This window comes from Euprymna scolopes, chromosome 13 (assembly GCF_053919585.1).
Source record: "Euprymna scolopes isolate OS-2025 chromosome 13, ASM5391958v1, whole genome shotgun sequence".
In the NCBI taxonomy this organism is placed as follows: Eukaryota; Metazoa; Mollusca; class Cephalopoda; order Sepiida; family Sepiolidae; genus Euprymna; species Euprymna scolopes.
The window spans coordinates 16848115-16861243 of record NC_136494.1 but is presented as its reverse complement, the minus strand read 5'-3'; the positions used below and the strand labels follow the sequence as shown (position 1 = coordinate 16861243).

The 13129-nt window shown below is 35.6% G+C and overlaps 1 protein-coding gene across 2 annotated transcripts in view; it reads left to right on the top strand.

Moving 5' to 3' along the window:
- The window catches only part of LOC145291945 (uncharacterized), a 1383621-nt gene that overhangs the window by 612691 nt on the left and 757801 nt on the right, over nucleotides 1–13129 (top strand). For both annotated transcript variants that reach the window (XM_080137871.1, XM_080137870.1), the window contains exon 5: nucleotides 9714–9786. In XM_080137871.1, coding sequence (XP_079993997.1) covers nucleotides 9714–9786 — 73 coding nt within the window. The remainder of the gene's footprint in view (nucleotides 1–9713; nucleotides 9787–13129) is intronic.

The window sequence follows — 13129 nt, the reverse complement described above, 5'->3', positions numbered from 1 at the left end:
AAAAAATGTTTAATGGTTTATTAAACTCGATTGATTTTTCAATCAATTGGCTAAGGGAAAAATCTGTTCGACTCTGCCCCTTTCAGGTTGATAGGCTGCTTGGGAATTGTGATTGTAGTACATGATTATTTTATGAACGATTTTTGCGAGGCCGTTCGAATTATGTTCGTTAAAATTCATCCAAATCAAATATTGGACTATTACCAATCACCAGCATCACACACACAAAAAAATGTTTGCGTGAAATGCGACTTAATTACTAAACAGGGTAATATTGAAATTAGACGCTACGCTCATAATTAGCAATTTTTTTACTTTGTTTACCTTTAAAATATTGGCATAAAACTTCCTTGTTTGTTGCCTTCATGATTTCGTCTGCAGATTTTACACTTTATCCTTTTTTTTTATTATTTAGCTGTCGTTAGACGAGAGGAGTTTGCACAATCGTGCGTTGGTGAATTAAAAATGTTTAATTAAGTTGCCAGTTAAAATTTTTTAGCGCGACCAGAATTTATAATTTTATGACTTTATTAAATATGGCGTCAATGTTTATCACTGAGTACTTTAAATATTTTTCTTTTATTTTTTTTGAAAGACGTCACCTCTTATCAAGGCCCGGAGACCACTAGAGGATAGGGGTTAATGAGTGTATGGTAGCCACTGTGACAATATCGTAGTAAACCTCAGTAGTAGAAATTTAGTAAATTGGATTACTAAGAGGGGAAGGCTCATCAAGAACTTGTTTACGTTGGACTTGAAGACGACCATATTGTAGTTGGCTGGAAAACAGACAATGGAACAGTTCTATAAGCAAGTAGTTCTCAGAAAGAAGCTTTGTTCGTGGAATCTACGTTTAGGCGCAGATAAAGAGTGGGTGTGGAATTATTAATAGTGGTTTCTGATAGGCGAGTGTTTTTCGTGAAAGCTTGGCAAGGGGGGTATAGATTAGAGCTCAGAAAAATGAAAATAGTGATAAAGCACTGAAAAATAGTGATAAAGCACGGACAGGCTCGCAACGTTCTCTTCTGTGGGAAAGAGGTTGCAGAGAAGAGAAAAGGTTTTGCTGAGAATGTACAGTGCTATTTTTTTAAATACTAATTTCAAGTTTTATAGTGTCTTATAAAATTTTTTAGGTGAAAATACAAAATAATTACAAAACACCCTCTCTATGTTAAGACTGGCTTTCTAAATGAGTCATCTTCCCGGGTTGTAACCTTTGCATTAATACCGGCTTTCTAAATTAAGATAAATGTTTGATTATTTGTATTATTTGAATGTTCTGGCCTGTTGCTCTCACCTAGAGTGTTATTTTCACAACGTTTCGGTCGATGTAACCTCCGGCCTTCTTCGGATGTATTTTGTCGAACTTTGCAAATCTGCACTGACTTTCGAAGGAAACAATATACTATCTCCTAATAATGATGTATATAATAGTGTTACTTATTATATATCTAGAAAACACTATTTTTTTACCTTTTCCTCTTTTCTCTCAACTACATCTTTCTTTTGTCTATTTTTTAATGATCCCCTGATTTATTCATCCTTCAAATTTCTTATATCATTGCATTTATTAACTTTCTATTCTCTTTTTACCTTTTTTTTTAAAACCTATTCACGTATGCTTAATTCATTCTTTATACAGGGCGGTCGTAAAAGAAGCGGGAAATTTGTCAAACATCGATTTATTTTTACAGAGAATAATGTTTACAATGTTTTTTCAAATAAAAATGTTATATTATACTCATAGATACTCAAAATCTCGTCCGCGCACTTCACTGCAGCGTCTTAACCTAGAAAACCAACAACATAACCAATCAAAAAATAGCAATCACGCATGATCTAAGCTGACCTTCAAATTCCCCGATTTTCAAGCGACCACCCTGTAGTTATATATTGTATATCTCCTGTAATTTATATTAATGTATGTAATTTATTCATTTCAAAATGAAATTTTTTTAAGCCAGATTTTATTTATATTTTGTATAATACTGGTCCTAACTATTTAGCATCGAAATGCTATAACCTTAACCAGACTTTTATATTTTTTTTTCTTAATAATCTGATGATAGATTAGGTTGCGTAAATTTTATTCCTCATATTTGAGATATGAGAGAGAGAAATGTTCCCTTAAGATAAGAATGATCTGTTATGATAGACTTGGATCACTAATTTAACCATGATTCCAGTCAGGTCACAGAAGTTAATCAAGGCTGTCTGGTTAGTTGTTTGAAGAATGTCCATCTGGAATCCCAGATGCTAAGGTCTACACAAAAAAAAGCAAGTGTTGCCGAATATATGCGCTATTTATTTGTGTAATCTTACTCTCACCTTTCACGTTCGTAGGGCGAATGAAGAATGGCGACTCAAAGCAGAAGGGAATATATAGGGTTGCCATTCTAAATCCTAGTATAGAATTACATACTACATGTGAAACTATATAGATTAGAACACCACTAGTAAAATAATAAATAATACTATAATCTAAAAAAGAGACGAAGTCAAGTCCAGCAAAATGCATATTATTAGGTTTAGAAGGAAGTTCTTACGGAAGGTTTAATTTTAATTTGAAATGATGTATTTTAAAATAAGTTTTGTTGTAATAGCTTTACTTTATATATAATTTAAGAAAGTTTTTTTTTTCGCTCTCTGATCGTTTGAATTACAATCGTTTTAAAACAATTATTTCAGAACATTGAATATAAGATGGAAAATAGCAAATTCGCACAGCTTCATTTTAATTCAAGCTCGGCCACAAAGCTGCTGAAGCTACTCCCGATATCAACGAACCGTTTTAGCCCGGGAACCACTGTTGACGGCACAGCACAATGGTGGTTTAAGAAATTTTGTCTCGGCGACGAGAGCCTTGGAGATGATGAGCGTAGTGGTCGACCATCGGATGATGACAGTGATCAATTAAAAGCATTAGTCTAAACCAATCCAAACATGTTCGAGGACTTGCTTCTGAATTAGATGAAGATATCCGACGATTTCACTACTTGAGAGATAAGTACCTCACGAATTAATCGACAACCAGAAAAAAAAAAACGCCGTTATGTAGTGTCATCTTCCCTTTTTCGCAACAAGAACGATCTACTTCTCGACCGGGTTGTAACTTGAGATGAAAAGTTGATTCTTGATGACAACCAGCGACGATCAGCGCAGTAGTTAGACACCGACGAAACTCCACTACACTTTCCGAAGCCATAGTGTTTCGTATTCTGCAATCGGTCTCATCCGTAAAAGTTTTTAATGCAGGCCAAACAATTTCGGCGGAAAAATACTGTCAACAAATAGATGAAATGCATCAGAAACTTCAACAAGACCCAGCATTAGTCAACAGAAAAGGCCCAATTCTCTTCCACGATAATGCTCAGCCCCATGTTGCTAAACCGACCCTGAAGAATTTAAACGAATTGGGCTACGAAACTCTGCTTCGTCCGCCCTGCTCTCCGAACCTCTCACCACTAACTACCATTTTTTCAAGCATCTCGACGATTTTCTGCCTAAGAAATGCTTAAAATGTCGAACAGATATAAAATCTCCTTCAGCGACGAAATCGCCACCAGAACGCAAGATTTTTCCGTCACTGGCATAAATACAATTGTTTTGCGTTGGCAAAAAGTGCGTTGATTCTGATGATGCTTGTTTCGACTGATAACATTTTTGTTTGAGCCGAGATATCTTTATTTGAATATAAAATTAAAAAAACAACTTTCTTGTCAACCGGATAGAATTTTCGATAAACATATTGCGTAACATGCACTGGTTAATACTTTTTCTTAATGTCAGTCTCTTGCGGGTTGACGGTTCGAACCTTACTACGGACGAGGATGATAGGGGATCGAGTCTGAATATATCACTGAGAGGTATAACTGGTGACAAACTAGCATCCTATTTCAAGGATGGTTTAGACCATCTGTTCCACGTAATATTATAAAACTTTGATACTCATCTGACTGAAATAACATTGGTAATTATGCTGTACACTGCTCGGGCCATCGTTGGCATATTCCGTGCATTTTACGTAAAGGACCGGAAGGTGTAGAAACTCTTCAATGAAATCGCAGCATCCAGCAATTGGAAAACTTTTTTTTTCACGGCATCTTTTATTTAATAAATTGTTAGGTTTACGCACAGTTTAGTTAAGAGTCGCGTCTCTATATTAAGAATGACTTTCTAAATAATTGAATTAACACTTGATTTGAAGAAACAATCGTCCGTAGAGGCGTATGTTTTTTTTTGTTTGTAATTTCTATTGGTTTTGACTACTTCGTTTTGTTTCTCATTTTTGTTCTAAACGCAGAAATATAACTCTGTATTGACGAATAGTTACACTGGACACTAGTCAAATACACGTTCATACATTACAGTATTTTCTGCTACGAAAATCGCCCCAGACAAGGCGTGAAGCCACTTTCTATAAGAAGCTAACAAGAACAAAACGTGATTATTATTACAAAGACAGGTGCTTACTGGCCTTAGTTTTGACAGTAGAAAGGAAAAGTCAACAGGGAGAGTTCCACAAGCCTGGAGTTTTTGGAAATAAGCTACTGGCATAGGAAGCTGTACTATAACAAGGTATCAAAATACTTATTTGATGGCGATCACTAGAACGAGTTAAACAAGCTGACACGAAGGAAGCATGGAATAGAGAAGACAATTCTGAAGAACACACACCATAATTGTAGTTTCCTTCAGTCTTGACAGACTACGGATACCCACTGTAAGGGTGCCTGCTCATGAAATTTGTGACAAGAGTTGTGTAATCTTCAACCCCGCCTCTCCTGAGTCAACATTGTTGTATACCAGAGGCAATAGTATTTATAAAAAGACAAATAGCAATTTCACGTCTCTAAGAGAGGTTGCAGAGAAAGACAAGTGTGAGGGCAATCAAGTACAGACGTTTCTGCATTTTATAAAAAAGCCTAAATGTGGCAAATTCACTAGTTAATCCATAACAATACCTCATATATTTCTGACTTGTCAGCTTCTTGCATTGTCTAATCTACCTATTTGATAGGCACTTGTGAAGAGCAGAAGTCCCCACCTTCCAAAGTTTCTGTTACCTTAAGACATTCAGTAATGAGGTCCTATTTCTGGTACGGAAATCACCCCTTAGTTACTATTGCTCCCAGGTTAACTTTGGCCTGAAGTGCTAATACATGTTAAGGCACGTGTTGCACCAGAGAAGGTGGGTTGAAGATACTGGCTTCCTGACTAAAAATGCACCAAACATTGAGATTTTTACTTTGCCTTAGCAAAACTAGATCATATTCTGCAAGGTTAAAAAAAAACAACAACAAAAAACAAAAAAGAATAATTTTCTTCTACAAAACAACCAAACCAAACATAATAAATAAATATTTGAAGATATAAAGAACTTGAAGCATAGTAACATTTTATAAAATTAGTGGATTTGGTATTAATAATCGAAAAAGGCAACACAAACCACCAAACCAAACACCATAAATAAATACTTGAAAATATGAAAAACTTCAAGCCTTGATGTTATTCTTCGGATTGCAAAACCGAATCGTGTTCAGTAAATAAAAAAAACTCATTATCTTTTTTAAAGAATCGTTTAACCATGTTTAATGATATGAGAAATTTGAAGAATAAAAACTTTTCTCGCAATTAATGGATTCGGCATTAAATAACAGGAAATGGATTGATATACCGTAAAACAATACAATCAACCCAAACACCATCTATAAATATAAAAGCGAAAATATTTGTGTATGTCCAAGAAAGGCTTTTTTTCCGAGAACCGATCGGTCGCCTCACAACTTAAAACTTTTTATATCGCACCTAATGATAATACCTACGAGTTAACAACCGGGGTCGCCTGTCTATTTAATTTGCCCGACTTTCAAAAGATAAATATTCAACAATTTTCGATCGCCATATGTGCATTAAGCTTTTTCGTATAAAAACAGAAGCGAGCAGACTCGCGGACCTTCGCACCGGGATTAAAGTGTAGTATCTGTTCTGCAGATGCTGCACTTTATGTAATTTGTCCCAGCCAATGGAGGGGAAACCCTCTATACTGAGACAATTACTATTTTTGAACCCAACAAGTGCCTCTTTTGTCTTTTTTTTTTGGGGGGGGGCTGGTTTAACTCCATATAAAAACGACCTCGTGTCACATTTTGCTTTGGGAAAGCAAATAAATACTAATAAAACACTGTCCCGCACTCAAAGTTGACGTCATTAACTCGTCAAAAACAGGCACCTGCCAAGTCGCACTTTTTTTTTCACACTTTATTATTTTCCAACTGCGCGTCAAGGCTTCGTTGTTTTTTTGTTTTTTTTTAAACAACCAACGATTTTTTTTCATTTACCCAAAAACACACATACCTACAAACACCCGGGCAACGCCGGGTACCCCCCGCTAGTGAATATATATTTGAAGATATAAAGAACTTATAACAATATTTTTTCCAAAATTACTGGATTTAGCATTAAAAAATCCCAAAAGAGTTGATATGCCGTAAAAGAAAACCACGAAACAAAATCCCATGTACATATATTTAAAGATAAACACGGGAAATATTAAATATCCTCAAAACAGTTGACATTCCGTTAAACAAAAACAGCCAACCCTCTTTCATCATGTAATCGACCTCTTTAACCCAAACTGACAGCCATTTACGAATTTGCTTTTGAGTTAGACCAAAATTAATTGATGACTAATTTAAACATGTTTTTTATTAAAGACAAAATGCAGTCTAAAGATCACTTTTGTCGATCTTTCTATTTTTATTTCTATTTCTACTAGCCGATGGGGCGGCTTTGCTCGGTCGTAAAATACGCTTAAATATGATATTTTAATTTGTCCAGGGTTCGTATATATATATATATATATTTTTATAGAGCCGTGATTTCAAAAGAACCAACGTGATATGCATATGAACTGATTAAAATTTTAAAATAAACTAAGATGAATGTAAAAAAAAATGTATAACGATGTATCCCCCCCTTAAAAACTATTTTAACCGGTTAAAGACCCATAACAGAACGGCCCATAAAACATCCAATCATTAGAGGCCCCAAACGCCACTCTGCGACTTTTAGTTTCGGGAGAGATTTTTGAAAATATGAAGAGACAGACAGATATATAATTTTGTATATGTTAGATTTTATCCACAATTGATTCAGTCATATGGATATATTTTCGTTCACTTTGTAAATAAAAGTTGACTCTAGTCCAACTTTTTGTATTATCATTCATCGGACTACTGTTTTCATCTTATAACTTTTTATTATTATTCAATACGAGTCAATTAAGATTTATTTCTCTATAATACTATATGCAAGCACGGCGAAGTTCACTATTCGGCGCCCAAAATTGCTTAAACCTATGATTTTGCAACTTGTTCAACTCTTGCATTCGTCGGAATTACTAAAAACACACATTCTGAGCCAATCAGATACAAATGTATAAAATTTGCCGTTTGAGTCCATGCCGAATACATAAAAAGCTTTTTTTAATAAACAGTTGAGCAAAAATCCTTGTCGGAGCTGACGTCCATTCTTACTTAAGCCCAATTCGCCCGTCTGCCGAGCTTGCGGTGACGAAACTCGGTCATAAGCGTATGTACATATACACTAACGCACACACATAAAATATTTTTCGCATGGGAGTCACCATTTATCAAGGTCCAGAGGCCACTCGAGGATAAAGGTTAAAGCATGTACAGCAGTCAATAGGACAATATCGTAGTAACCGTTAGTGGAAAATTGGTAAATCAGGTTATTTAAGAACAGCAGCTCATCAAGAACTTGTTTACATTGGACTTGAAGAAAACCAAATTGTAGTTAGCTGGAAAGCAGGAAAACCGAAGAGTCCGAGAGGTTTGCACTTCTAAGAAAGAAACGCTGTTCATGGAATCCATGTTTAGGTTTAAGTTAAAATAGTGGTGGAAATTATTGATAGTGTTTTCAGATAGACGAATGTTTCTCGTGAAAGTTTGTCAAGCGGAGGACCATAGATTGAAGCTCAGACGAGCACTTGCCATGAAAATAACGGTAAAGCAAAGATGGGCTCGCAACGCCCTTTCTGTGGGAAAGAGATTGCAGGAAAGGGATAAGACATCCTCTACTAGGCTACGAAGTCTATTTTGAATTCTGTCAAGGTAGGATCAGGTCTTCCTAGCAGCTCCTGTCCAGATCTGGCAACAGTACTCCATCCTTGGACGTACTTGGCTCTTATATAGGTGGAGAATTGCATTAGCAGTGATCGATCTACTGGATCGATAGAAGGATCCTAAAAATTTTTTCAGCGATCTTGTCAATGGATTTGATGTACTCGTTCCTTTTCAGATCAGGAGTAAAGGCCAAGCCCAGAAGCTTGTTATAACAAGGAACCTCCCCAAGATGAGAGCCATTCATTTCAATTGCTGCCAGATAGGGATCAGAGCGTTGATGATGTAAAGATAGTAACATTTTTAGATACATTAATAGTAATCAGTCACATCTTTCTCTATTGTACCACGTGATCAAAATCAGAGAGAGAACTTGGTTGTTTAAAGCCTTTGATGTACTGCCATATCAACTCGTTAATTTTCTCATCGTCTTGTGTTCATCAGGAACAAATATATAAATTAAATCATTTTGATATTCTACCTATTTTCCCACTGAAATTTCTACAATGAAAACAAATGAACTTTTACTCAAATAGTACTTTCGCAAGTTGTAAAGTTTTGACTACGATTTTTCAAATCTTCGATTACTTCACGACTCTGAAATTATCGAATCGTACTTTTTCGTTAACATGATCAATGATTCTCATTTGTTGTACAAAAACTTTTAAAATACCAAATATTACACATACAAATGATAACTTGTGAATTTATGATTTCCTTAATTGATAATTTTTCTGTATATTATTTAACATTTACCTAATTCTTTCGCGTTTGAATATAATCGTGAAACGAATGTTCATTAAATGTTTCTTTAAAACCGTCTCTCTAAAAAACAATCGAAACCCTAAGAGAACCCTGGAAAAATAAACGTTTCTATTTCTATACTCTAATAGCACAAAATAAGTGCTAGAATGTGCATTAGTCCTAGGATTAAGTTATGTTTTATCATCATTGCTTATGTTCATGCAGTTAAATGGGTTGGTAAACAGCAAAACAATAAAATAAATACAATCAGCAAAATTCGTCAGTGTTAACTTTCTCAACTTCCAGCACCTGTTCTCCGCCACCTCTGCCAACAGGCGTTTTATTCGAAAACTAACCCCATTCCATTTGCAAACGTGTGCAGTGAAAGATGAAATCTCGTGAGATTCCACGAGACTACACCTTATAAATCCATGGCTGCCATCTTTAATCTTTCTCTCTCTCTCTCTCTCTCTCTCTCTCTCTCTCTCTCTCTCAGATCCCATCCGAAGGTAAGTTGTATAACCGTACAATACACAAACGGGGGCGCCTTTTTCTTTGATTATTACATTCAACTCTACAGTTCAGTCGCCCAACAAAACTAGATACTCGCTGTGAGTGCTTGGTATTATGTAATTGAAGCAAGATTTTCGTAATTCCGACCACATACTCCCAGGTTGGTAGTGTGACTCTAGTGGCAAGAAGTCCAGTTAGAACAGTACCTTATGTGGCATATTTCTTTGTAATGCCAGAAATGTCAAAACTGCTAATAAAATATAGATACTTATCTGTTTATATGAGCTAATATTCAATTTTCTTTTTTTTAAGGAGAAATCGGAGATGTTGTCGGAGTGGACTTAAATTTGTCATTTTCTGGAATAAATAAACGACGTTCTGTATGGTGAGTACATATATTTTTTTAATTAGAATATAAATGTTGACCATTTTTCTGAACAGTTAAAAAAAAATGTGTCACTTTCTTTTTTCACAAGATTTGTTTTTAGGTTGGACGAAATGGAGGTTCATGAATCTTAGCGTAAATTATCAAACTGCCTTAGAAAACTAGATATTCAAGAAAATTATATAGAGTGCAGAAGTCCATCCAATTTCGTACTAATCGGATGATTCTCTTGACATTGGTTTCCTCAGTATCATTCTAGATAGAATCCTATCTAGAAAGTCATCGAATATTAGAGGCGGGACAGGTGAAGGTTGCCAACATCCTAATTGTTGGAATAAACGTAATTTCAAAATAGATTAGAATGGGTTTACTTGTAACTCTCGCTTCTCTAATTTTGTCGCTTCATCATCACATTCTGTGAGCGATCTTTCTGGAAAAGGAATAATTGCTGTTTTTTGGTTGGAATCCATCAATATAACATTGATCGTTAGCTAGTTTTTCATCTTGAAGTAGTACTTTTTTTTTCGTTGCTTACATCAAGTGGTTTCACGCCTTGTTTGGGGGGGGGGGCGACTTTTTACGAAGACACACACGTGGTTGTATTATGTCTATCCAATAGCTATGTGCAGAAAACATGAATAATTCTGATAAGATCTTTTTTTTTTTTTAAATGATTTGTATTTTACTTTTTGCGTGGGATATTTTAATTCCAGCCCATAATTCAAGGAATACTCTCTAAGACTAATCTTAAGACGATAATGACAAACTATGAGTTTGTGTTCCTATTTACTTACCTCCCATCGACGGCAGAGTTAGACACAAGGTCGTTTTTTATGTAGGGAAAATTCAGCTCCAACAAAAAAAGGAGTATTCTGGGTAGGAACAAAAATGAAAATTGTCTCGATCATGAAGGATTTCTCCTCCACTGACCGAGGACAGAAAAGAGGATGTGTAGCATAAGAACAGATACTACACTGCCATCTTAGCCTTAAGACCAAGAAAGACAAATACAAGGGATTATGCACCTAGACAACGACCCTAATGATGGTTATTGCGATTACATATATATATATATATATATATATATATATATATATATATATATATATATATATATATAATAGTAGTTCAGTCCAGCTTTTCTCGGGCCCTATTTACTGTTTAGTATTGTCCAGGTAACCTACATCAAAAATTTAAAGTGTTTAGACTCAAAATTGGCGGATGAATTTGGTAGAGTCTGGAAAGGTAAACTCTGTCAACTTTGACCTCTTGGCAGTCAAATTTACGCTTGCACGTCTGAATACACTTTATGTAAAATTTGACATTTTTAGACCCAAAATTGTCTGAATAGTTTGCAAGAGATTGCAATAGCCAAATCTTTTGAACTTTGACACCTTGGCAGCCAAATGTTCGGCAAAAAAACGATTAAAAAGCTTACCCTATGTCTGAATACACTTTACGTAAAATTTCAAATGTTTAGACCAAAAATTGGCTGAGTAATTTGGTAAAGACGGCAGAGGTCAATTTTTTAAACTTTGACCCCAATTTTGACCATAACATTTTTGGGAGCTCAAATCACGATAAAAAGTTCGATCCAAGTCTCAGTAACATCTTAAATTTAAAGTGTTTAGACCCAAAACTGGCGGATGAGTTAGATACGTCGGCCTAAAAGTTATTACACCCTTAATATCTTGCATTCGCATTCTTAATCTTCATAATCGTGAGGTTGAAGGGGTTGTGTAAGCTGTGTTTTATAGGGAGACGTCCATTTCATCCAACATTTTTTATAAGGGCGAACGGCGAAACTCTAATTTATTGCGATCTCCTATTAGTTGAAACGAGTGATTTTTTTTCCTATAGACTTCGCGACAATATGAGTAACCTCCCTTTGACGGAGCCTCATTTTCGATTATCATTATACTCATAAACATATGATCATTGTTTTTAATGGTGTGAGAAAGGAACTCGTAATTTTGATGTGCAGTGGTTCTTCATCGACGAAAGAAGTTGTTTAAACGATAGGTAAAACGAAAAATGTGAAAGAAACGGGGAGGGGGGCAGTGTCTGCCTAGATGTGCTGAAGATTTTCTTACGATTTTTATTTGTATTGAACTACTAGCATTTCAGCCCGGCGTTGCCCGGGTGTTTGGAGGTGTATGTTGAGAAAAAAAAAGCGGTCAATTTTTCTTTTTTTACTTTGACCCCTATTATGGCCCCTTAACATTTATTGTTTGGGGCTCAAATCAAGGTATTAAGTTAGATCCATGTCCAAGGAACCTATATCTAAAATTTCAAGTGTTTAGACCCCAAATTGTCGAAGGAGTTTGGTAGAGTTCTCAAAGGTAAACTCCTTGAAATTTGACCCTTTAACAGTCAAATTTCTGGCCGAAAACGGATTACAAAGATTTTCCCAAATCTCCATACCCTGTATATTTCGAGTCTGGAGACATAAAATTAAGAGATATTGCGTAGGGAAATGGACACACACACACACACACACACACACACACACTTTTATAGATATATTGTGCTACATCTATATCAATTTGTTTTTAGCACTTAATTCATTTGGATCAGTTCTTTATTTAAAATACAATGGGCACTATTTTCATAGAAATGATAATAAACTCATGATAGCTGCGTACCATTCATTTTTTTTGTTGTACGAAACTAAATATCAGCTCTGTACAAACATTTGTTGATCATCCCGTGGAATTTCCACAGGTCCTGCTATTCATAAAACTTCGCTGCCGATGACGTAAAAATTATTCCCCTCGCAGCGACTATGAAGACCTCTAGCGTTGTCTCCTGAAGTCTGGAGAGTGTCACTGAACTGGGACCAGCGTTTAAACGTCGCCAAGATGCCGATCCACATAGCTGTGGATCGGCATGTTGGAGATATTGTGCATTCAACAGACTCATATTCTGAAGACTGCATCACCGTTGTTAACAAGGCTAGCAGTGCTGTGTTCCTCATGTGCCACTTATCTTCTACATCTCTCTGGGCCGGTCAATAGGATTAAGAATATGAAGATAAGTTGCTTAGACATCTTTTTGGTGTGGCTGGCTCTTTCCTTCTCTCAGGATGACATCTCATTCTCGCGGTCTTCCAGCTGAAATCTTCTTGAGGTTGAAGTTGCTTTGACCGAAATCGTTCTCAGACACCGTTTCGACATTCAACGCAAAACAAAACAACGCACATTTGTAATACATATGAGAAGTGTTACTTTATTTCTACACATAAATATATTACAATATCTTACAATGTTTAAAAACATAAGCAATCCAAAACCACTAGTATTCAAACTTTTTTAAATTATTAAACTGAGCTAGCTACCTAGAT